At 40.8% G+C, this 25,720-nt stretch overlaps 1 protein-coding gene across 1 annotated transcript in view; it reads left to right on the forward strand.

The window, feature by feature from the left end:
* zc3h4 (zinc finger CCCH-type containing 4) overlaps positions 1-25,720 on the forward strand; it is a 75,796-nt gene that overhangs the window by 19,496 nt on the left and 30,580 nt on the right. The window contains exons 4-5 of the mRNA XM_060856159.1: positions 11,921-12,203; positions 18,264-18,820. Of these exons, the coding sequence (XP_060712142.1) occupies positions 11,921-12,203; positions 18,264-18,820 (840 nt within the window). The remainder of the gene's footprint in view (positions 1-11,920; positions 12,204-18,263; positions 18,821-25,720) is intronic.

Genomic DNA, 25,720 nt, shown 5'->3' on the forward strand with positions numbered 1-25,720 from the left:
TGATCTGATTGTAACCTCAAATCTGTATTCCTGCCTACTCCATATTCCCTAATAACCTTTTAACCCAATTGCTCATCAACAGTCTTTCCACCTCTCTCTCAAAAATATTCAAAGTCTCTCTTTCCATCACCTTATCAGGTAGAGCTACAAAGATTCGTGACCCTCTGAGAGAAAAAGTTTGCCTAATCTTTCTTAAATGGGTGAACCCTTATTTTGAAGGTATAATCCTTTGTTCAATGTTCTCTTACATCCTCTCCATATCTACTTTGTCAAGATCTCTCGGAATCTTATTTTTAAATCAAGTTATCACTTGTTTTTCTAAAGTCCAACAGATACAAATCTATCCTGTTATACCTTTCCTCATATGACCACCCACCCATTCCAGGCATTAGTCTGGTAAACCTTCTCTGCACTTCCAATGAATTTAAATCCTTCTTTAGATCAGATGACTAATACTATACATACTACTGTAACTGCCATGGTGGAATTTGAATCCATACTTAGTCGAGGCTTCTGCATTATTATTGTACTACCATTAGCACCACATCACTGTCTTCCCATTGGCAAAATAAGCAATGGAGGCATGATGAGAAACTTGTTCACGCAATGACTGGTAAAGGAGGAGCAAATGAGGGGAGATTTGTGGGCAGAATAATTTGCAGTCAGCATCCTTGAGAGGAGCAGTTGAAGTGAGGAACAGACAGATCAGTTGCAGACCTGAGTGGAACTTGGGACATAATCAAGAGCAAGATTTCTGTGGTATATTCTTGAGTAGGAGCAAGGGTCTCATAAAAACAAGAGGGTCCATATCCTACGTATTATATGTCTGAGGAGCTTAGGCCCATGATTTGAACGTCTTGGACTATGTGGAAAATCCTAGCATTTCTTGGCTAGCTGGATGACTATGTTTGTGCGAGGTCCCTCTATTTGGAGCGACTCGAATTCAAGGCTTGGGAGCTTGTGCACCACCTCAGGGCATCATGGTACATTCGCGAGGCTGAGAAGTTCATGGATAGCACATTTCAGGATGTGGTCATGCTGTAGCTTAAGTAATTATAAGCAGAGAAGGAAAGGGTAACTGCCACACGGAAGAAGTGGACCAGGCAGATAGTGGAGGAATCCCCCAGAGTGCAACTTGCTTGCAAGCTATTTTTCAGCCTTAGAAAATGGTAAGAGAAAATGTTTTCCTCTGGAGATTGGGCAGAGCCAAATCTATGTTATTGCAGATGGTCAATTGCTCTGGGAATTGGTGAAATTGGGCAGGTATGATAGGGCAGTAGTGATAGGAAATTCATTAGTAAGGAGTGTAGACAGAGGCTTCTGTACTTTACAAGTGACTCCCAAGATATATGTTGCCTCCCGGGTGCGAGGATCAGTGATGTCACAAAACAATTCAAGGACATTCTGAAGGGATGGCCAGAGGTTGTAATTATAGAGTCATAGAGATGTACAGCATGGAAAGACCAACCCGTCATTGCCGACCAGATATCCCAACCCAATCTAGTCCCACCTGTCAGCACCTGGCCCATATCCCTCCAAACCCTTCCTATTCATATACCCATCCAAATGCCTCTTAAATGTTTCAATTGTACCAGCCTCCACCACTTCCTCTGGCAGCTAATTCCATACACGTACCACCTTCTGTGTGAAAAAGTTGCCCCTTAGGTCTCTTTTATATCTTTCCCCTCTCACCCTAAACCTCTGCCCTCTAGTTCTGGACTCCCCCACCCCAGGGAAAAGACTTTGCCTAATTATCCTATCCATACCCCTCACAATTTTGTAAACCTCTATAAGGTCACCCCTCCACCTCCGACGCTCCAGGCAAAACAGCCCCAGCCTGTTGAGCCTCTCCCTATAGCTTAAATCCTCCAACCCTAACAACATCCTTGTAACCCTTTCAAGTTTCACAACATCTTTCCGATAGGATCATATTCGGACAAATGATATAGGAAGAAAGAAAAATGATGTTCTGCAAAGCAGATGTTAGGGAGTTTGATAGGAAATTGGAAAGCAAGACTTGACGGTCATGTTCTTCAAATTATTCCTAGTTCCAGACAGGAGTGAGTAGAAGGATAGAGCAGATGAATATATGTCTCAAGAGGTAGTGCAAGCAAGAGGACAGATTCATAATGCATTGCTACTGTTTCTGGATGTAAAGGGATATCAAGATTAGGATTAAGAAAAAAGCAGCTTGTGGCAGATATGGAGGGATCAATATGGTAGAGGATTATAGAAAGTGTGGGGCGATATTAAAAAAGAAGTTAGGAAAGCAAAATGAGTGTATAAGAAAAAATTGATGAATAGAATAAAAGAAAATCCAAAGGTTTTTTTTAAAAGATATAAAGGGAAAGACACAACGCGGGAAAGACTAGGGATCAATCAATAGAGATAATCTGTGCCTGAACCTAGAAGACAAGGCAATCTTCAGTGAATATTTTGTGTCAGTCTTCACAATGGAAATGGACGACACAGGTCTAGATGTTAGAGTGGAGCACAATAAAATATTCTAAGAAATTAACTTCGAAAAAGGAAGTACTAATGGATTTAGCAGCCTTCTAAGGGGATAAATCTGCAGATCTGGATGAGGTGTACCCCAAGCTGTCAAGGGAGGAGAGATCAGGAGATAATGTAGTTGCTAGAAATCTGAATCAAACACTGAGAATGCTGTGGAAACTCACTAGCTCCTGTAACATTTGTAGAGAGTGAAACAAAGTTAACATTTTAGGTTTGGTATGATTTCTTCTGCAGAACTGGAAGGTGTTGGAAAATGGTTTTTTTAATACGTGACAGAGGCAGAGGCTAAATTCATTCAGTTCTGAAGAAGAGGAATGCTGAACTTGAAATGTTAACTGTGTTTCTCTCTCCACATATGCTGCCAGACCTGATGAGTCTCCCCAACATTGTGTGTGTATGTAGGACATGTCAGGGACCCTGGAAGTAATTTTCAAGTCCCCTGGTCAAGGGTGCCAGAGGACTGGAGGACTTCTAATATAACTGAAAATGTGTTGCTGGAAAAGCACAGCAGGTCAGGCAGCATCCAAAGAGCAGGAGAATCGACGTTTCGGGCATGAGCCCTTCTTCAGGAAACGTCGATTCTCCTGCTTTTTGGATGCTGCCTTACCTGCTGTGCTTTTCCAGCAACACATTTTCAGCTCTGATCTCCAGCATCTGCAGTCCTCACTTTCTCCTAGACGACTTCTAATACAATCATATTGTTAAAATTGAAGGATGGGTTAGACCAGGAAATTACAGAACTGCCAGTCTAACCTGGATGATGGGGAAATTATTGGAAAGAATTCAGAGAAACAGAATATATCTGCATTTGATAATGTGGATTCATCAGGGATAGTGAATGTAGATTTGTGAACGGAAGGTTGTGTTTGATAAATGTGATTAAGTTTTGTGAGGAAGTAACCAGGAGTGTTCATGAGGGAAATGTGTTTAATGTAGTCTATATGACTTTAACAAGACTCTTGATAAAGATGGCTTGGCAGACTGGTTAGAAAGTAAGAGCCTATGGGGTGCAATGAAAAGTGGCACCCTGATCCAACACTCGTTGAGGGTCATGAAGTTGAGGTGATGATAGAGAGATGCTTACGAGACAGAAAGTCTGTTTTCCGTGGGGTTCCACAGGGCTCGGTGCTAGGGCTCTTGCTGTTTGTTCTGTACATAATGATTTGAACTTTAATTTTGCAATCAGGAAGTTCATAGATGACACAAAAATTGATAGGATGGTAAGCAGGGAAGAGACTACCCTTAAACTACAGAGGAATATCAGTAGACTGCTCAGATGGGCAGAGCAATGCAAAATTGAATTCTACCCAGAAAAGTGTGAAGTAATGCACTCAGGGAGGCTAATAAGGCAAGGGATTACAAATGACTGTAGAATCCTGGAAATTATTGATGATCAGAGGGACCATGCTGTGCATATCCACAGATCTCTGAAGGTAACAGGCAGACACATTGGGTGATTAAAAAGGCTTAGGTGATACTTTCCTTTCGTAGCAAAGGTATAGAGTACAAGAGCAAGGACCCCAACCTTGACATTCACAGTGTGAAACATAGAGAATAGGAGCAGGAATAGGCCATTAAGCCTTTCAAGCCAGCTTCACTATTCAATATGATCATGGCTGATCCCCCATCTAAATGGCATACCTCTGCACTCTATCCACACACTCTGGGACTTTGATCAGCTTGCTTCTGCAGTGTGACCACCTCGCTGTTGGAGCTAACCACAAAGATCTCAGCTTTGCCGATCCTTCATCCGATAAGTGGGTATCAGCTGCAGCTGGAAATGTGCTGCACACATGATCACCATGTACACAGGAAGTGTCCCTGATTTACCACAACTCAAAGGAGAGGAGCAACTTACCTCTGACCAAGCTGCCTTGCCATCACTTGCTCTTAAAATACTCTTTCCGTTTAATTTGTATTAGAGAATGTTAATATATGTCAGGGAGCTGGTGTGACTATGACTCTAATCAAGACGGAATTAGATCATTATCTGAAAAAGAAAGAATCAGGGTTATTGGGAAAAGCCAAGAGGATGACGTTAGCTGAATTGCTCATTCAGAAGCATGATGGGTCAAATGGTCTGTGTTGCAGCAATTCCAAAATTGTTCCAGTTCTAGTTAGAGTTGATTCGCCAGGATGTTACCTGAGCTGGAGCATTGCAACTATGCAAATAGATGATATAGGATGGACTGTTTTCCTTAGAATAGAGAAGTGTAGGGTAAGGAGGAAGCTGATTGAGATCGATAAAATTATGAGACATGGATAGGGTGAAACTTACCCCCTCGTAGAGGGGTCAGTAATCAGAAGCCATATACTTAAGGTCAGGAGCAAGAGGTTAAGATGGCGTTTAATGAAGAACTTTTTGATATCTGGAATTTGCTGCCTCAAAGGACAGTAGAGGCAGAAACATTGAAAACTTATTTAAATGAGCACTTGAAATGCTGTACCATACAAGGCTGCGGGCTAAGTCCGGGCAAATGGGATTGGAGTAGATAGGCACTTAATGACTGGCTTCGACGCAACGGAGTGAGTAATCCATTTTTCTCTGCTATACAACTTAAATTCTGGACATGGTCTCATTGTTCTAGCCACACTATCCTATTTTTTATACTCCGTTTCCATAAATGTGACACGACAATTCCAACCCTTACTTGGGGAGCATATCTCTCATGCTGCCATTATCGTTCAAAATTAGGTTTTGCAACATCCGTTGGTTCAGAGTTTAAGTGAACATTTTAGTGCATGATTTGAATTTCCTGTTGGTATTTAGGAGATATTAGAAATACAATATTAGATTTAGATTTAAAATTATGCAGATGAGCTATTTTGAGAAATAAATCACTATATTCCCCCAAGGCTCTGCCTAAATGTAAATGAATAAATCATTGAGAACTAGAGCTTGTTTAAGAATTGAAGACAAAGACTGCTATTCGCATAATGCCTTTTAAGATGTTAGAGTGTCTCAATTTGCTTTACAGTCAATCAGTCATATTTTAAGGTATAGGCAGTGTAGTAATGCTGAAACAGCAATGTCTCACTAACAACAGTAAAATTATACCACATAATCTGATCTGGTGATGTTTGAGGTACAAAAGTTGATCACAGCACCACTGCCATGGGATCTTTTAGGTCCATCTGGGAGGGTCTTAGTTTAAAATCTCATCAGAAGTGTAGCACCTCCAACTAAGGTTAATTCTCTCAGGACTGTACCAGAATACCCATTTCAGTTTTGTACTCAGATCTCTATGGTGAGACTTCATCTTAAGAACGATTCCACTGATAATGGTTGACATCATTATACAATATTCTGGCTCACATCATTCAGGGTAAGTTAAGTACATTATGCCAATGAATAGTGAAGTATAGAAAATAGGGTGGTATGGTGGCTCAGTGGTTAGCACTGCTGCCTCTCAGTGCCTGGGACTCTGGTTCGATTCCAGCCTCAGGCAACTGTCTGTGTGGAGTTTGCACTTTTTCCCCATATTTGTGTGTGTGTTTCCTCCCATAGTCCAGAAATATGCAGGTTAAGTGAATTGGCCATGCTAAATTGCCCATAGCATTGAGGGATATGCAGGCTTGGTGGGTTAGTCAGGGGAAATTTAGAGTAATAGGGTTGGGTACTTGCCTGGGTGGGTTACTCTTTGGAGGGTCACTGTGGACTTGTTGGGCCAAATGACTTGTTTTCACATTCTGTGATTTCCTTTCTTCTTAACTTCTGTACTTGTCCTCTGTCAATTCATTTCCTAATTCATTATTGCTGCTGTAGTTCCAGATCTTGTTTTACTGGTACATTCTTTTTTATCCATCCACTCTTCTTTCCTTCCTTGTGAGTTTTTTTGTTGTATTGATTTAACAGGGAGATGATGGAGAAATGATTCTCTCTGTAGTTAATAACAAGAAATAGTAAATTGTCTTGCTCACTTGGTAATAGATTGAAGCAGGAATTCAGAAAGAATCAGCAGGGGATGGTGCAGATTCTTCCCAAACTATTTATTTGGTGATGGAGAGAGAGAGAGAGAGAGCAATACAATTTATGGGAAGAGTCTGAGAGAAGAGATAATATGATTTTGTTTGCGAAGTTAGAACATTATAACTGAGTATTCCAACTTACCTGAATCACTGAGTAAAAAAAACAAGGAACTGCAGATGTTGTAAGTAAGAAACAAAAACAAAATTGCTGGAAAAGATTCCATTTTGGCCGGAAAAATAAAAAGGGAAATTATTATTTTAAATGGGAATCATAATCAAAGTGCATCAGTGCAGAGGATCTAGGTAGCCTTGTGCATGAATTGCAAAGAATGGGTGCGCAGGTGCAGCATATCGTAAGAAAGGCAAATGAAATCTTGGCATTTGTTCCAAAAGGACTGGATTATAAAAGTAAAGAAGTGTTGTTACAATTACATAAAGCATTGATGAGACCACACCTGGGGTATTGTGTACAATTTTGATCTCCTTATTTGAGGATGGATGTGGTGGCACTGGAGGCATTTCAGAGGAAGCTCACCAGAATGTTTCCAAGTATGAAAGAGCTGTCATACAAGGAGTGGTTGAACAGCGTGGGCTTGTACTCCCTAGACTTCAGAAGAATGAGAGGGGATATGATTCTGATCTATAAAATGCTAAAGGGGATTGATGAAATGGATGTTTAACAATGTTTCCCATAGTCTTAAACAAGAGGTCTTGATATTGAGTGAGAGGAGCTAGGCTCAAACCCAGATGAGGAGACACTACTTCTCTCAGACGGTTGTGAATCTGTGGAACACACTGTCCCAGTGTGCAGTTGAGGCAGAATCAATCAACATATTCAAGAAAGAAATAGATCTGTTTCTATGAAGAATGGGATAAATGGTTTTGGGGAGCAGGTATGAAATTGGAGTTGAGACCAGGACAAGATCAAAGAACAAAGAAAATTTACAGCCCAGGAACAGGCCCTTCAGCCCTCGAAGCTTGAGCCGATCAAAATATAATGTCTAAACCTGTTGGTCAATTCCTAAGCATCTATATCCCTCTACTTCCCACCTACTCATGCATTTATCCTGACGCATCTTAAATGAATCTACTGTGCCTCCCTCTACCATGTCTGTTGGCAATGCGTTCCAAACGTCCACCACCGTCTGTGAGAAGTACTTGCCACGTGTATCCTCCTTAAACTTTCCACCTCTCACCTTGAAAGCGTGACCTCTCGTTATTGAGTTCTTCACCCTGGAAAAAAGCTTGTCTCTATCCACCTTGTCTATACCCTTCATGATTTTGTAAACCTCAATCAGGTCCCCTTTCAATCTCCTTTTTTCTAAAGAAAATAAACCTAACCTACTCAACCTCTCTGCATTGCTAGCACCTTCCATACCAGACAACATCCTCATAAACCTTCTCTGCACCCTCTCCAAAGCGTCCACATCCTTTTGGCAATGTGACGACCAGAACTGTACACAGTATTCTAAATGCGGCTTAACCAATGTCTTGTACAATTTTAACATGACTTGCCAGCTCTTATACTCAATACCCTGTCCAATGAAGGCAAGCATACAATATGCCTTCTTGACCACTCCATCCACCTGTGCAGCAACCTTCAGGGTACAATAGACCTGCACTCCCAGATCTCTCTGCCCATCAACTTTTCCCAATGCCCTTCTGTTCATTGTATAAATCGCTCTAGAATTAGTCTTGCCTAAATTCATCACCTCACATTTGTCTGGATTGAAAACCATCTGCCACCTTTCCGCCCAACTCTCCAGTCTATCTATATCCTCCTGTATTCTCTTGCAGTCTCTTATGCTTTCTGCTACTCCACCAATCTTTGTGTCATATGCAAACTTGCTGATCATACCAACAGTGCCCTCTTCCAGATCATTTAGGTGTATTACAAACAACAGTGGCCCCAACACTGGCCCCTGTGGAACACCACTGGTCACCTTTCTCCATTTCGAGAAACTCCCTTCAACTACTACTCTGTCTCCTGTTGCTCAGCCAGTTCTTTATCCACCTAGCTAGAACACCCTGCACACCAGATGACTTCACTTTCTCCATTAGTCTACCGTGGGGAACCTTATCGAACACCTTACTAAAGTTCATGTATATGACATCAACAGCCCTTTTTTCATCTATCAACTTGGGAACTTCCTCGAAGAACTCTATTAAGATGGTAAGGCATGATCTCACCCGCACAAAACCATGTTGCCTATCACTGATAAGCCCATTCTTTTCTAAATATAAATAGATCCTATCCCTCAGTACCTTCTCCAGCAACTTTCCCACCACCAACGTCAGGCTCACTGGTCTGTGGTTACCCAGAACATCCCTACAACCCTTCTTGTACAGGGGGACAACATGAGCAACCCTCCAGTCCTCCGGCACCTCACCTGAATTTAAGGATGCCACAAAGATATCTGTCAGGACCTCAGCTATTTCCTCTCTCATCTCCCTCAGCAATCTGGGATAGATCCCATCCAGTCCTGGGAATTTGTCCACCTTAATAACCTCTAACCTACCCAACACATCTTCCCTACTTATGTCAACGTGATCTAGACTAATCAAAGTTCTATCTCTAATCTCAACATTCATCATGTTCCTCTCCTCAGTGAACAATGATGCAAAATAATCATTCAGAATCTCACCCATTCTCTCAGGTGCGACACACAACTTTCCTTTGTTATCCTTTAGTGGACCAATCCTTTGTCTAGTTACCTGCTTGCTTCCTATATAAGAATAAAATGCTTTGGGATTCTCCTTAATTCTGCTCGCTAAAGCTATTTCATGATACCTATTAGCCTGCTTGATTCCTCGTTAAAGACTTGTCCTACTCTTCCAATATTCTTCCAGGGCCTGTTCTGTTCTTAGCTGCTTAGACCTTATGTGTGCTTCCGGTCAAGTTAAATGAGGGAGTGAGGTCGAAGGGCTAAATTGTCTACTTTTATGGACCACACCAAACCCCCTTCAGATATAACAAGGAGATAGCCTAGACGCTAACATTTATCTTATTTAAAGGCAAGCGTAAGGTGCTATGTTCCAGATGTAATTCGATTGATATGCTTCTCAGCTTTAAGCAAAACATTTTTTATTCTTATCCTACAGTTAAAATGCAAATAAAAGAAAAATGAATTGGTATAACTTTAACTCTTTTTGAAAACTTAACAGAGTAATAGATTATTTAACCACTAAACAGCGACTGTTTCAATGTGGTAATATCTCATAAACACATCCTTGGCAAATGCAAATTTAGTTAAATAGACTGTCTCTCGTGCAATGTTTCTCCAGTCCAAGAGAAAAGAAAATCAAGAGAAAATTTTGGCAGAGAGAAAGAACTCAAGCATTTTGCTGTAACAGAGAGATGTAACAGCTTCCACAGCTAACTTCAAACCCCAGCAATTACTGAAAGCTAAATTAAAACCCCTTGACTCCACCCATTCATGCTGCTTCTATTCCAACATTTTTTTTAAAACTCCCAAAGCCTCTCAAGCTATTCGCTTTATTGGCTTCAATTAGACCACTTGTCACCTTTGTCTCAACTTCTCTTCATAAATCAAAAAGGACAAAATACACCTGTTAATGCCATAATATCATCACACTGCTCCCACTCCTAATTCCAGTGTTCATGCAGCAGGCCTGGGAGCATCTGTGAAGACAAAGCAGAGTTGACGTTTTGGATCATGTGACCCTTTTTTAGATCTGAATTTTCTCCCTACAGATGCTGCAGACTTGCTCAGCTTTCGAGCAGTTATTGTTTTTGAACTTTATTGACTGGTTGTCACAAATTCTAGCAGTGAAGTACCAATCTGTGGTTGAACTTTAGCTTTATAATAGAACATATTATTGTATAGCAAGTTCCTAAACTCAGTTGTGCTTCAGGGACTGCAAGAATAAACGAATGTTTCCTAACGGAAATCCACCACCTGGACTGTTGACAAGCTGCTTGTGAGCCGGCTCAAGCGTATGTGGCAGACCAGCGTGATCAGGAGACCAGCTGACTTCCAAGTCAGGAAATAGTATAAGGTTAGGGAGGGCTACATTGAGGAAGAAACAAAGCAGATTAAACATTGAGAAAATGTGGACTATTCCAAGGATGATAAGTGAATGGGACAAAAAAGGAAGGGGAAATTTAACTTCATAATCAGCAGGGACCTTGCTTTTAGGTTTTAACTTTAGATATTTTCTAACTAATCTGTTCAAAAATGTCATTACACACCTCTGTGGAACGTATGGAACTTGAACCTGGACTGCCTCGTGCATCACAAGAGCCCTCGAAGGGAATGAAAGGATGTCTTAGTTTACTGTGTTATCACTATTAAAAATCACACAACACCAGATTATAGTCCAACAGGTTTAATTGGAAGCACACTAGCTTTCGGAGCAACGCTCCTTCATCAGGTGATAGTGGAGGGCTTGATCGTAACACAGAAAATATAGCAAAAATTTGCAGTGTGATGTAACTGAAATTATACATTGAAAAATTGATTGTTAAGCCTTTCATGTGTTAGAATACAGTGATAGTTTCACTTCTTTCATGTGTAAATCACAAAACCTTTTTTTTTAAAGTTGCATTCTCGGGTTAGCTGTTAACAATGGTGATAGCTAGACAATATGTTGAAGGTGTTAGCCCCCTGTGTTCTCTGTCTATGACTTGATGTTTAGATTGATTCTAATCTAAAAAGTGAGATAACAGAGTTTTGCATAAATTCATGCAGTTTTTGAACTGAGTTCTACATGAATGCATGCAGTTTTTGAGCAAAGTGCAATGTAACTACAAATTCACCCCACAAAATATATGTGTGCATGTGGGTCTTTGTCTGTGTGTGTGTGTGTGTGTGTATGTGTGTGTATGTGTGTCTGGGGTGGGGGTTGTGAGTGTGAGAATGTGTGTGTGTGTAGTAAGGGAAGAGTGTGTTAAGTCTTTGAGGGGGGGCATGCATGAGTGTGGGAGTGTGTGTGTCTATAAGGGTGTGTGCGTGTCTGTGTACCTGTGTCCGTGTGTATGTGAGAGTGTGTATGTGTAGTGCAATGGTGATCACCTGTAATGTGACATGAACCCAAGGTCCCGGTTGAGGCCCTCCCTATGGGTACTGAACTTAGCTATCAGCCTCTGCTTGGCCACTTTCCTCTGCTGCCTGTCCCGAAGTCCACTTTGGAGGATGGTCACTCGAAGGTCCAAGGCTGAATGTCCTGGACCACTGTGTTATCAATATTCACTTTACTGATGCGATTCATTTCTGCCCTACGCCTTCAATTGCTGATTTGACTAATATTTGGAACTCACATTCTGGGTTATTGGTACAAAACTGTATTTTCCAATTCTGTGCCATAATGTAACTTAGCAAACAAATGTGGAACTGTTATGTCATTTCTGATGCTTTGGTAAGTCAGTGTTTTTCTGTGATTGAACTAATTACATTTTATTCTATGCTTAATGCAGTCACCCTATCCATCCCCGTCAGGGGCTCCATTACCAAAGAAGACATATGTGAAAGCTGAAAAGATGAACTATAACATGTATGAGGAGTATGAGGATGATCAGTACGTTGACTATGAGGAAGAGGACGAGGAAGTACCAGATGAGGAAGAAGAAGATTATGATGATTTTGCCAAGGAGTTGAGCCAATACAGGAAAGCAAAGGAGGCTTCTCAGCAACAGCATCAACACCACCAGCAGCAGTCCCATATGCCCATGGGACACAATAGGGGGCGTGGAGCATCAGGTATAGCTTGTAGAAAGTTGAAATTTTGTGTGTTCCTTTCTTTACCTTTAATTTGTTTTCCATATTCTGAGGTCGTGGCCAATATATGGGTGTATTGTAATTAACCTGTTGGTTGACTATTCATCTGTGACAAGGCACAAGGTTTAACTGTCAGAGCTTAACATTAAGCCATTAATCTGTCCCCATCCTAAACTTGTTCCACTACAAATTATTGGGTGACATCCCAGCCCGGGAGTGGTCTTCTCTTTGGTTTCGGGGTATTAGAATTGCAGAGTCTCAATGTCCTTCCCATCTCTATGATGTCTTCCTGTTCTGCATTCAGGTTTCTGCATTTCTCCAATCTGACCTCCTGCACAGTCTATATTTTCATCATTCCAACAATGAAATTATTTGTGTCCTAAACTCTGAAATTCCATTCTTGAATTTCTTGACCTGAGCTCTTTTATGGTACACCTTAATGTTCAGTAGGATCTCAATCTCCTGGTGAATCAGAACTCAAGAAGCCTTTCCCTTGTGATAAGGTTTATTATTTAACAGCTATATATCTCATACCACATCTCTCAATGTCACCTTTATTGAACTATTTTTAGTCAAAATGTAGGAACACTAACAATATGCCATAAACCTCATTTGGACCACTACTTCAGTCAGCACTTAACCCTTAGTGTACTGACAGATTTCTCTTATAGAGCCACAAGCACCTACACCATAGAGAAGTTGAGGTAGGCAGATAGGTCAGTTGACTAAGCAACTAGATTGAGGATCAGCTTAATGCTGACACATTGCAGGGTTCAAACCCTGCTTTTCAGATTCAGAGGCAACCTGTAATAAAAATATTACAGCACAGAAAAAGGCCCTTGGGCCCATTCTGTATGTTCCAGCCAAAAACAACCACCTAACTATATTTACATAAAGCTTTTAAAGACATACAATCAACAGAAACTGATGAAAAATGAATGTTTGTTTCATACTGTACACATTTTAAAAACCTTCCCTTTCTTTAAACAAACAAAAACACTCATGAAGTTTAACTTATTTTTCTTCATATTCTTGTAACTTCGCAAATCACCATCCATCTCTTTTCAAGGATCTTCAATAATTCCTTGAAGCAAGTGCCTTTTTTGTAAAGCAGCTTTGACAATTGGTAACTGGTCTTCAACGTTAAAAATCACACAACACCAGGTTATAGTCCAACAGGTTTAATTGGAAGCAAACTAGCTTTCGGAGCGACGCTCCTTCATCAGGTGATTCATCAGATGATCCACAGTCACCTGATGAAGGAGCATCGTTCTGAAAGCTAGTGTGCTTCCAATTAAACCTGTTGGACTATAACCTGGTGTTGTGTGATTTTTAACTTTGTACACCCCAGTCCAACACCGGCATCTCCAAATCATAACTGGTCTTCAACACTGTCAGCAAACAACACTTATTGTCGTAATCCACCAAGAATATGACAGATCCTGCCATGCTGAGAAGATCCCACTAGAATATTGACCTGTGAAGTGTAGCTGGAAAGAATTAGCTTCTTGTCATCTGAATTACCCAAGACTGGAAACCTGAGCGTTCATTTTTCTAAACCTAATTTCATTAGTGTTTTATTTGCTCTTAAGGTTTCCTCATCAGTAGCCTGCTTCATCATTGTACTTATTTAGAATGGTCTAGTGCTGTTATTGTTCGACTATTAGTCTAAAGAACCAAGTAATGTTCTGGGGACCTAGCTTCAAATATTGCCTGAGCAAATGCTGGAATTTGAATTCAATGATAATTTGTAAATAAAAGTCTAATGATGACCATGAAACCATCATTGATTGTCAGGAAAACACATCTAGTTCACTAATGTCCTTTAGGGAAGGAAATCTGCTATTCATAGCTGTTCTGGTCTACATGTGACCCCAGACCTAAAGCAAAGTGATTGACTCTCAAGTGCCCTCTGGGCAATTAGGGATAGAAGTTAAATTCCGGCCTAGCTCATGATACCCACATCCCATGAATGAATTTAAAAAAACACTCTGCTGCAATACGCCGTAACTAGTATTGGCTCTAGCCTGAGTGCACAATTAGTTAAATATCTTAATTGATATGTTTCTTTTCTGAGTGCTAAATCATTTTTCTTGGAGGACTTGGCCTGATGCATCAAGATGAGATAAGTATTTTCCAAGCAAGACTGTTGAATTAAGTGTTACATGTGATTTATTCTGGTTATATGTAAGTTTGTGTGTTTAATGACCCCCAAACCTGATTGTAACCTTAAAATTAATTTTTACTTTCTCTTTCACACTACCAAGATCCATAGAACCTTTCCACAGAAAATCAGTAATGTGCGTTATAAAAATACCTGCCAGAACTATGTGATCCAGCCAATTTCCAACAGGACAGCACCTAACCGAGAAATATTCGACCCTCCCTGCACATTCACCTTTTAAAAACACTGGCTTAACTTCCAAAACTTCCCTTCTGCATGCCTTGAAGAAGGCATTGGATGGTTATTTAAATTAACTTAAAATAAATATTCGCAATTATGAGGAAAGGACAGAGAGTGACACTTAGTTGTAATGCTTATTCAGGGTGCTGGTGCACAATCAACAGTGGGAAGGCCTTTTCTTGTGTCATAATAACTCTATGATTCTGTTGATCATCTTCTTTAGGTGTTTTCAGAAATGCTTCCTTTTAATACTTTTCACCTTCTGGAAATACAATCTTTATATTGATTGGCTTACATTCCCACGGGTATGTTGTTAAAAGGGCTGAGAAGATCTTAAAGTTCATTTTTCTTGTAGGGGGAGAACTCTCTTCAATATCTTGATCACTGAGTCTTTCATCAAAATGCTATACTACTAGAATGGCTTTAGTCTTATATGTCACATCAGAAGGCGTTTTTTCTTAGCATCTTCATCTGTATGATAAGGTTGGCTATTTACTGAACCAAATTCATCCTAGCTGTTCAACTCTTTTTTTATGGCTCTGTTATTAATTTACCTTCCAAATTGTTTATAACCACTGAAGCTTCTTGATCATAAAATCATGAACTTCCCATAGAATTCCCACTCCTTGTTCTTGTCAAACTGTGACAGAGTCACAGAGGTCTGCAGCATGAAAGCAGGCCCTTTGGCCTAACTTACCCATGCCGTCCAGTTTTCACAATTTAAACTAGTCTCATCTGCCTGCATTTGGTCCATACCCCTCTATACTTATCTCATCCATGTATGTTTCTATATGTTTCTTAAATGATGAAATTGTACTTGCTTCCATCACTACCTCTGGCAGCCCATTCCATGCACTCATCATCCTCTGTGTGAAAAAAGTACCCCTGTGGACCTTTTTGTATCTGTCCCCTTGGATCTCTGGAAACAGTGCACCAAAATTGGGGTGGCATGGTGGCTCAGTGGTTAGCTGTTTCATAGCACCAGGGACCTGAGTTCAATTCCCGCCTCAGACGACTGTCTGTGTAGAGTTTGCACATTCTCCCTGTCTCTGCTCCGGTTTCCTCCCACAATCCAAAGATGTGCAGGCCAAATGAATTGGCTGTGCTAAATTGCCCATAGTGTTAGGTGCATTTGTCAGGATAAATATAGGGTAAGCAAGTGGGTCTGGGTTGCTCTTTGGAGGGTCGGTGTGGACTTGTGAGCCAAATGGCCTGTTTACTCACTGCAGAGAATTGAATCAAAAGAACTGAGGATGCTGGAAATCAGAAACAAAAACAGAAATTGCTGGAAAAACTCAGCAGGTCTCTCAGCATCTTTGGAGAGAAATCAGAATTCATGTTTGAGGTTTATGGACCAGAGACTATAGTTCAGAATTATGATTTCTGCAAGTTGTCCGACCTTGTTCAGGGCTACTGCTTCACAATTTCACCCTCCTATGAGTAGAATTCCTTTCACAAGTTAATAATCTTTATAAAGGCCATGTTCATTTTCTTTGCCAATCTATGGATATTACTTTCTATTCCTCATCTTGCACATTTAACCAGTGTTTGTACTTACGCTGCCTTTCCCTGCTCTTCCTATAATGGTAGCATTCCTTCATTCATTAGACTCTTTTGGTATATACTTTTCTTTTTTGGTACCTACTTTTGGTTCTTGTCCTCTGCGATCGATAGCTTTGTCCTGGATTTCTGTATGACCTTGCTCATCCTCAGTTGGCAATTCGATGTCTGTGATCTGATTCTCAGCATTGCCCAATGTGGTGTGTATGTGAAATGCATGGTACCTCAACATTTTATACCATCAGTACTTATTAAACATGAAGAATACACCCTACTCATTTTGTTGCTTTATTGTAAATTTATTGTTTTTCATCACAATCTTTCCACTTTTTCTGCCACTCTCTTTTGTATTACACCATGTCTCTTGGATTAAAATTTATTTCTCATGGCCTTATATGATGCTATAAGGCTCATTAAATTTCTCTGAAACTCAGCCTTAATGAATCCCCCTCAATTTGAGAGCTGGGCATTCAAGTGCTTACAAAAATCCCTAACTAAATATAGTCTGATCCCACGCCGGCGGATGATGACTCATTATTGAAGAATTTTTGACTTCTCCCATGATGTGAAGTGTAGTCCCAATCTTTCATACAAACTCTTTGCACAGACTGCCCATGCCAGCACAGATGTGAATTTCAACTATGTTGATCCAATAAAATTTTACGAAGCATCTTATCTCTCACCACATTATTTCTTTCATACACATCATTATAGAGTCATTGAGTCATACAGCAGAGAAACAAATCTTTCGGTTCCACAGTCCATGCTGACCATAATCCCAAACTTAACTACTCCTACCTGCCTGCAAGCATTTCTTATTCATGTACTTATCTAAATGTTTTTTAAGTGTTGTAACCGCACCCTCTGGAAGTACATTCCACATATGAACCACTTACAGTGTAAAAACCTTGTTTCCACCCCCCCCCCCCCCCCCCCCCCGAGGTCTTTTTCCTCTTTGCTTAAAATATGTCCCCTAGTCTTGAAATCCCCACTCCAGGGAAAAGACACCTACAATTCACCTTATCTATAGCCCTCATGATGTTATAAATCTCGATAAGATCACCCTTCAACTTCCTAAGCTCCAGTGAACAAAGTTCCAACCTTATCCCGCCTTTCCTTATAACTCAAACCCTCCATTCTTGGCAGCATCCTGCTGAACCTCTTCTGAACCTTCTCCAGCTTAATAGAATCCTTCCTATAACAGGGAGACCAGAATGGGGCACAGTGTTCTCGAAGAGGTCTCACCAAGGCCACCTACAATTTCAACATGACTTTCCAACTCCTATACTCAAAGGTCTGAGCAATGAAAGCAAGCATTCTAAACATCTTAACTACCCTAGGGGATGCAGCCTTCAAAGAATTATGTACCTGAATCTATAGGTCTCTCTGTTCTACAACACTACCCAAAACCCTGTATTTAATTGTATAAGTCCTACCCTTGTTTGTTTTACCAAAATGCAATACCTCACATTTATCCAAATTAATCTCCATTTGCCAGTCTTTAGCATATTGACCCAATTGATTAGTACTGAAGCAGCTTTCTGATTCTGTATTCATCACCACAATTTTCATGTTTTCACATGTTCCTAAATTCATGATTGACATATGTTCCCCCTGGTGGTGGTAGGAATACGTGTTTTTGGTTTTGGGTCGCTGGGGCCAGGCTGGTGGTGCTGATTTGGTGGTCTGCTTTGTCTTCAGTGGTGACAATCATCTTGAGTGTTACTGGAGCTGCCATCATTTGGCAAGTGGATGTTATTTCATTATGCACCTAACTTATAGGACATATTCTCTTCAGTAAAATGATCATTACTGATAAAAACAGTATTATGGTGTAATGAAAGCAAAGTGCTGGAGAAATGTAATAGATTTGGCAGCATCTGCAAAGAGAGAAACAAAATTAATGTTTCGAGTCCCATATGTTGCAACTTTGCTCGGCTTTATTTTGCATCCCATTGCAGACATTATTATTTATTTAAAATTTGTTCATTATTATTCCAGTTTGCCTTTCAGTCAATTGTGTCCTTTTGCGTTCTATCCTGACGTTATTCTGACTATAAATTCTATTGTTTCTGCAGGTCCTGGTCGAGGTGCTGGTAGAGGACGTGGTATGCGAGGCAGAGGTGGCCGAGGAAGGGCTAGGGGACGGGGTGGAAGAGGAGGCAGAGGAGGAACACATGGCCAAGTGCATGGACCACAAGGACATGGGTCGGGGCCAGGTCATGGACCATCAGAACATGGACCTCCAGGACATGGGCCAGGGCCTGTGCATGGCCCCCAGGGACATGGTCCCCCAGGTCATGGACCAGGATCAGGACCAGGACATGGGCCTCCTCCATGCCATGGGCCTGGGCCAGGACATGGCCCGCCTCCATGTCATGGACCCGGTCCTGGGCATGGACCCCCTCCAGGTCCCGGTCCTGGACATGGACCTGGTTCTAATCTTGGACCACCAGGGCATGGGCCTGGTCCAGGGTATGGATCCCCCGGGCATGGGCCTGGACCAGGGCCATCATATGGATCCCCTGGTCATGGACCTGGGCCAGGACATGGACCACCGGGACATGGACCACCAGGACATATGATGGATCCCATGGGTGAATGTGATGATGACCTTTATGATGAAGAAATGCAGGTGAGTAAAATCTGAAATTTTTTGGTATTGAATTATTACTTGATGAGTTGTTACCCTTAAAGAGCAGTGTAAATGTAAATGTTGCTAAGTCATATAAAAGATATTTATTAAACCTAAAGAAATTGTGTAAATATTATAAAAAGGTCTTTGTTTAAATTGTGGAGAAAGTGTGGACTGCAGATGCTGGAGATCAGAGTTGAGAGTGTGGTGTTGGAAAAGCACAGCAGGTCAGGCAGCATCTGAGGAGCAGGAGAATCGACGTTTCAAGCAAGAGTCTTTCATCAGTGTTTCCTGATGAAGGGCTCTTGCCCGAAACGTCAATTCTCCTGCTCCTTGGATGCTGCGTGACCTGCTGTACTTTTCCAGCACCACACTCTCAACTTTGTTTAAATTGTGTCATGTTCTCATTCCTCTATAACCAGCCAGCAATGATGAATCTTGACAATGTTTTTCAGCTTTTATTGTATGGCTAATACACGCTTGCACACTGAGGTAGATGGAACTTGTTCTGTGCCAGTGATGAGCTGCTAAAAATTAAGCCATTTACTTAAATGTTGTTTTCAATGCCACTTTATCTTCCACTTGTGAGATCTAACTTCATTTGTCATTGAAGTTATTTAATAACTTGGGTAAGACTAATAACTCTTCTGGGAGGAAATAACGTTAAAATCATACAACGGCGGGTTATAGTCCAGCAGGTTTAATTGAAAGCACTAGCTTTCGGAGCGCCACTCCTTCATCAGGTCATTGTGATGAAGGAGCGGCGTTCTGAAAGCTAGTGCTTCCATTTAAACCTATTGGACTATAGCCTGGTGTTGTGTGATTTTTAATTTTTACACCCTGGTCCAATACCGGCATCTCCAAATCGGGAGGAAATAAAGATACCAATCAGCATGTGATGGTTCTATAACTTAAGACTTTGGCACACTGGCGGATTTGAGGTCATAATACCCCGTGCATTGAGTACTGGATCTCACTGCTTTACCTGTGGAGTGTACCAAATCTCAATACAGATTTCTCACAGACTGATAGTTGGTATCTCACTAAGTATAATCCATGGAGAACACCAGATCTAATTAGCCATGTTTCAGCAAGAGAGAGGAGAAAAATGGCAAATTTATCACCGTGAGATTCTACTGTGTTAGTAGGTACAAAGGAACAGATATATTGGAATTGGCCATATACTGACTTTACAGTCCAGGTGCATAGTGGCCAATGTTAATTTTTTTTGTCTTAGTCTTCGCAGGACCTCATTATTTCCCTCTGAGCTCCTGTAGCTGCATATCTGTTTAAAGCACAGAGAACGATTGACACAGTCAGATCTGAATTTCAATATTGTTCAGTGCAAAAGAACACATCATCTGGCGGATAATGTACTCTAATCACTTGAAGACGTTTCACAATGCTGGGTGATTTAATGATAATTTTTCTTTTCGGAATAAAGTCCTATAATTAATCACTGTATTAAAAACATACAAAACTTATACATATTTCATTGTTGTTAATGCCTTTCTTTTCTTGGGTATCAAATGGTTTCTGCTTCCAAACCAGGTCTTTCCCTATGGTTTGCAACAGCTTTGAGCTGGTGTAAATCACATCACTGTTGAAATTTGCCCAACTCCATTGAAATTTAAATGGGGGAGGAGTGGGATCTGAAATTCTTCAGTGGAGTCAACCATTTCAATCTTTACCACTGCAGGTTTCTGTCAGTGTGAATGGAGGAGGAATCCCAGAATTTGTTGGGCCTACAACTTCAATCTCTGTCACGTGGAATAATTCCAGGCCATTGATTAAGCATAACCCTTAGATATTTTCATGTCCCTTAGTGTGTCTCGTTGCTTATAATGATTTTCTAAATCAATTAGAAGCACTTTCATTTTGAATATGTTTGTCTCTTCACTTGTTTCTGATAACATGCTGGATGTGAAGCTCTGACATTTTCCATTTCCTTTTCTTCAATATTAATTTTGTTCACTCTTTCTTCACATGGTTTTCTAATCTTCATATTTTGGGTAGCCAAGACTCAGATTCTTTACCAGTTGCTGAGCAAAACACAGACTTAAGGTTCTGTCTTTCATCTTATTATTTCCCATCCTTTGATTGTAATGTTTTCTGTAATGTTGATTGAACCACAGGTAAAAAAAAACCCACAGATTTAGTCTGGTGGATGGTTGACTGCTAAGGATGGTAGGAGAGGTAGCGAGGTAGTGCCGGAGTTCTTTGTGGCTATCCCCATCTCAAATAGATATGCTGTTTTAGAAATTGTAGTGGGGAAAAGCTTCTCAGCCAGATTCCTCGTACCTTGACTGGTTCTACTGTAATGAGGGATTTGTCAGGTTTCATGTGATCAGTTGTAATAGGGGACAGAAAGTCATTTCTGTAGCAGTCAGTGATATATCAGGATGATGTGTTGCTTCCCTGGTGCTAGGGTCAAGGATATCTTGACTGAAAATGTGTTGCTGGTTAAAGCACAGCAGGTTAGGCAGCATCCAAGGAACAGGAAATTCGATGTTTCGGGCATAAGCCCTTCATCAGGATCTCCAGCATCTGCAGCCCTCATTTTTTACCTCAAGGATATCTTGAAGAGGCTATAGAGTATTCTGAAAGGGGAGAGTGACCAGCAGGAGGTTGTTCTGCACATTGATACCCACAGCGTAGATAGGGAAAGAGATGAGGTTCTGCACAGAGAATAAAGGAAACTAGGCAGGCAGTTGAAAAGTAGATCTTTGATGGTAATAATACCTAGACAGCTACTGGTGCCTCACATTAATGAGAGTAAGAATAGGAGAATATAGCAGATGAATGTGCAGCTGAGAAGCTGGTGCAGGGGCAAGGATTCACATTTTTGGACTATTGGGATCTCCTTATTGGTAGAAATGACTATAAGAGGGACGCTTCTACCTGAATTGGAAGGGGACCAATATCCTCGTGGGGAGATCTGCTGGTGCTACTTGGGAGGCTTTAAACTTCTATGAGAGGGGGTTGGGGGGTGGGTGGTGTTGGTTGGTACTGAGCAAAGGCTAAGGCTGGTGCAGTAGATAAGGCGAGAAAGTCAAATGATCAAGTCAGAGAATGAGGTACGACTGATAAATTAAGCTGCATGTATTTCAATGCAAGAGGCCTGACAAGAAAGGCAGATGAACTTGGCGTTGGTGGGGAATATGGGATTGGGATATCATAGCTGTTACGGAAATGTGGTTCAGGGATGGACTGGAAGCTTAATGATCCAGGGTGTTATAGGAATGATTAAAACAGAGGCAAGAGAGGAGTGGTATTTTTGGTTAGGGATAACATTATGGCTGTACTTGGGGAGGATGTTCATGGGAGATCGTCCACTAAAATTACTTGGGTGGAACTGAGAAATAAGAAAGGAATGATCATCTTATTGGGATTGTATTATTGGACCCCCAAATAGTCAGCAGGAAATTGAGAAGCAGATTTGTAAGGAGATCTCAGATGTTTGTGAGAGTAATAGGGTTATAATGGTAGGGGATTTTAACTTTGCAAATATAGACTGGATCTGCCATTGCTTTAAGGGCTCGAACGGGGAGGATTTTGTTCAGATTGCATGAGAAAACTTTCTTATTCAATATGTGAATGTACCTATGAGAGAAGGAGCAAAACTTGATTGTCTGTTGAAAATAAGGCATAGCAAGTAACTGATGTGTCAGTGGGGGAGCACTTTGGGACAAGTGATCATAATTCGATTAGTTTTAAAATAGTTATGGAAAAGGATAGGCCTGATCTAAAAGTTAAATTTCTAAATTGGAGTAAGATCAATTTTGACGGTATTAGACAGGAACTTTCAAAAGTTGATTGGAGGAGGCTATTCACAGGTAAAAGGACGGTTGGGAAACAGGAGGCCTTTACCAATTAGACAATGAGTTCAGAGACAGTAAGTGCGACAATTAGTGTGTAGGGCAAGACTAGTAAGTATAGGGAATATTGGATGACTAGAGAAATGAGGCTCTGGTTAAGAAAAAGATGTAAGCATGTATGAGATATAGACAGCTCGGATTGAGTGAATCCCTCGAGATGTATTAGGGCAGTAGGAGTATACTTAAGGGAGAAATCAAGAGGGCAAAAAGGGACATAAATAGTTTTGGCAAAAAGAAGGTTGGTAAGAATCCAAAGAGATTCTAGAAGTACATTAAGGGCAAAAGAGTAACAAGGGAGTAAACAGGCCCCTTAAAGACTAACGTGGCCGTCTATGTTGGAACCACAGGAGATGGGTAAGATACTAAACAAATATTTCTTGCCAGTATTTACTGTGGAGAAGAACATGGAAGTTAGGGAACTTGGAGAAACAAATAATGGTGTTTTGAAAAGTGCTCATTTCACTGAAGAGGTGTGCTGGAGCTCTTAAAGCACGTAAAGGTGGATAAGTCCCTAGGAGCTGATCAGGTGTCAGCAGGGCCCCTTGCTGAGATATTTGTATCATTGACTGCTATGGGTGAGATGCTGGAGGACTGGAGTTTGGCTAATGTGGTGCAATTGTTTAAGAAGGCTATAAGGAAAAGTCAGGGAACTATAGACCAGTGAGCTTAATGTCAATGATGGATAAGTTGTTGGAGGGAATTCTGAGGGAAAGGATTCACATGCATTTGGAAAGGCAAGGACTGATTAGGGATAGTCAGCATTGCTTTGTGCATGGAAAATCGAGTCTCACTAACTTGATTGTGTTTTCTGAAGAGGTGACAAAAAAGATTAATGAAGGCAGAGTGGTAGGTGTTATCTATTTGGATTTCAGCATAGCGTTCAATAAGGTTCCACATGGTAAACTGGTTAGTAAAGTTAGATCACATGGGATCCTGAGGGAAGCTAGTGCTATGAAGTGGAGGCCAACACCCCTCTGATAATTAAAACCAAAGCTCCTGGAGAAGCTCATCTCGCCTCGTAATCTGATAAAAGAAGTGTAAAGAGTGGTATAACCTACCTCTTACCCCCAATCTGTTGTAAAGAAGTGGTTAAATGAAATGGAATCCTTAACAAGCAACTATTTATTTATCTAACTTCAACAGTGAACAAGTTAGCACAATTACCAACAAACCGAACAATCCCTGTCTAACTACCTATTCCTGAACAAAACAAGATTCTAATAGTACACTGTTCCAATAACACTGGTCCCACTTATATACATCCAAGTAATAAGAAAACAATAAATTAAAATTTAGTCTCTCAAAGTTCACACAGAATGTGTCTTCCTGAACTTTCTGTATCTTCTTTTGCTGTCTTTCTCTGTCCGATATGCCTTCTTATTCATTTTCTGGTTCAAGAATATTATGTAAGAGAGCCGTGTACCTTTATGAATAGATGGTGCTTTTTTTCTTGAGAGCTGGAAAGTTCTTATCTCTTCAGATGGCAATTGGCTCTCACATCTCAGTCCAATTGCCCTCATCTTTGTATCTCTGGCTGACATTTTAATTTCTTTACAACCAGATTGGTTCAAGGTTATCAATACCATCAGATTTAAATTTAATTGGCTTTAAGTCTCTAAGTGCTTGGTTTAAATTAATTGGGCTAAATTTAAAAAGACTTGTATTGGTAAAAATGCTGCTTGGCTGTTCGGTACAAAATGTTTCAATCTGTGCATCTGCACTTAAACTGATGTTCAGATATCCATTTTAACAATAAGCACCGAAAAGGACATCATCTCTTAAAGGGCCATGCACTGATTTCCCCCATTTTGCAATCTTAGCATTTTTATACACCAACTTTGCAACATTAGCCAATTGGACACAAAGTTGGCTTGAAGGTACGAGACAGAAGGTGATGGTAGAAGGTTGCTTTTTGGATGGGAGGCCTGTGACCAGCAGTGTACCACAAGGATTGGTGCTGGGTCCACTGCTGCTTCTCATTTATATAAATAATTTGGACATGAATAAAGGAGATTTGGCTAGCAAGTTTGCAGAAGACACCAAAATAAATGGGCAGGGAAGAAGATTACGTCAGATACCGCAGCACTTTAGTCGGATGGGCCATTGAGCGGAGGAGAGACAGATGGGGTTTACTTTAAATAAATGTGACATGTTGTATTTTGGTAAGGCAAACTAGGGCAGGACTTATACGGTTACTGGTAGGGTTTTGAGGAATGTTGCTGAACAAATAGACGTAGAGGAGCAGGTGTGTCGTTCCTTGAAAGTGGATTCGCAGATAAACAGGATGGTGAAGAAGGCATTTGATACACTTGCCTTCATTGGTCAGAATTTTGAGTATAAGACGTGGATGTCAGGATATTGATGAGGCCGCTTTTAGAATACTGCGTTCATTTCTGGTTGTCCTTCTATAGGCATGATATTGTTAAACTTGAGAGGGTGCAGAAAAGATAAAGAATGTTGTTTCTGGCACTGGAGGATTTAAGTTATAGGAAAATGCTAAATGGGCTGTGGCTTTTTTACGTGGAGCATTGGAGGTTGAAGGGTGATCTTGCTGAGGTTTATAAAGTCATGAGGGGCATGAATAAGGTGAATAGCCTAGGTCTTTTTCCTAGGGTGGAGAAGTCCAAAACTAGAGGGCATAGATTTTAAGGTGAAAGGGGAAAGATTTAAAAAGGACCTGAGGGGTAACCTTTTCATGCAGAGGGTGGTGCGTATATGGAACAAGCTGCCAAAGGAAGTAGTGGAGGCAGGTACAATTACACCATTTCAAAAGTATCTGGATGGGTATATGAATTTGGCTTGTTTAGAGGGATATGGACCAAATACTGGCAAATGAGACTAAGACAAATTGGGATGTCTGATCGATGCAGACAAGCTGGAGTGAAGGGCCTGTTTCTATGCTGTTTGACTGTTACGTGACAAAGTGCAGTCTGCTATGTTCTCCGGATAATGAAATGTGAGGAAGTATAAGACATTATATTGAAATGGGAGTGCAAGTCAAGCTATTCTTTCTTTTGGTTGC

The sequence above is a fragment of the Hemiscyllium ocellatum genome, chromosome 47 (genome assembly GCF_020745735.1).
Source record: "Hemiscyllium ocellatum isolate sHemOce1 chromosome 47, sHemOce1.pat.X.cur, whole genome shotgun sequence".
Taxonomy (NCBI): Eukaryota; Metazoa; Chordata; class Chondrichthyes; order Orectolobiformes; family Hemiscylliidae; genus Hemiscyllium; species Hemiscyllium ocellatum.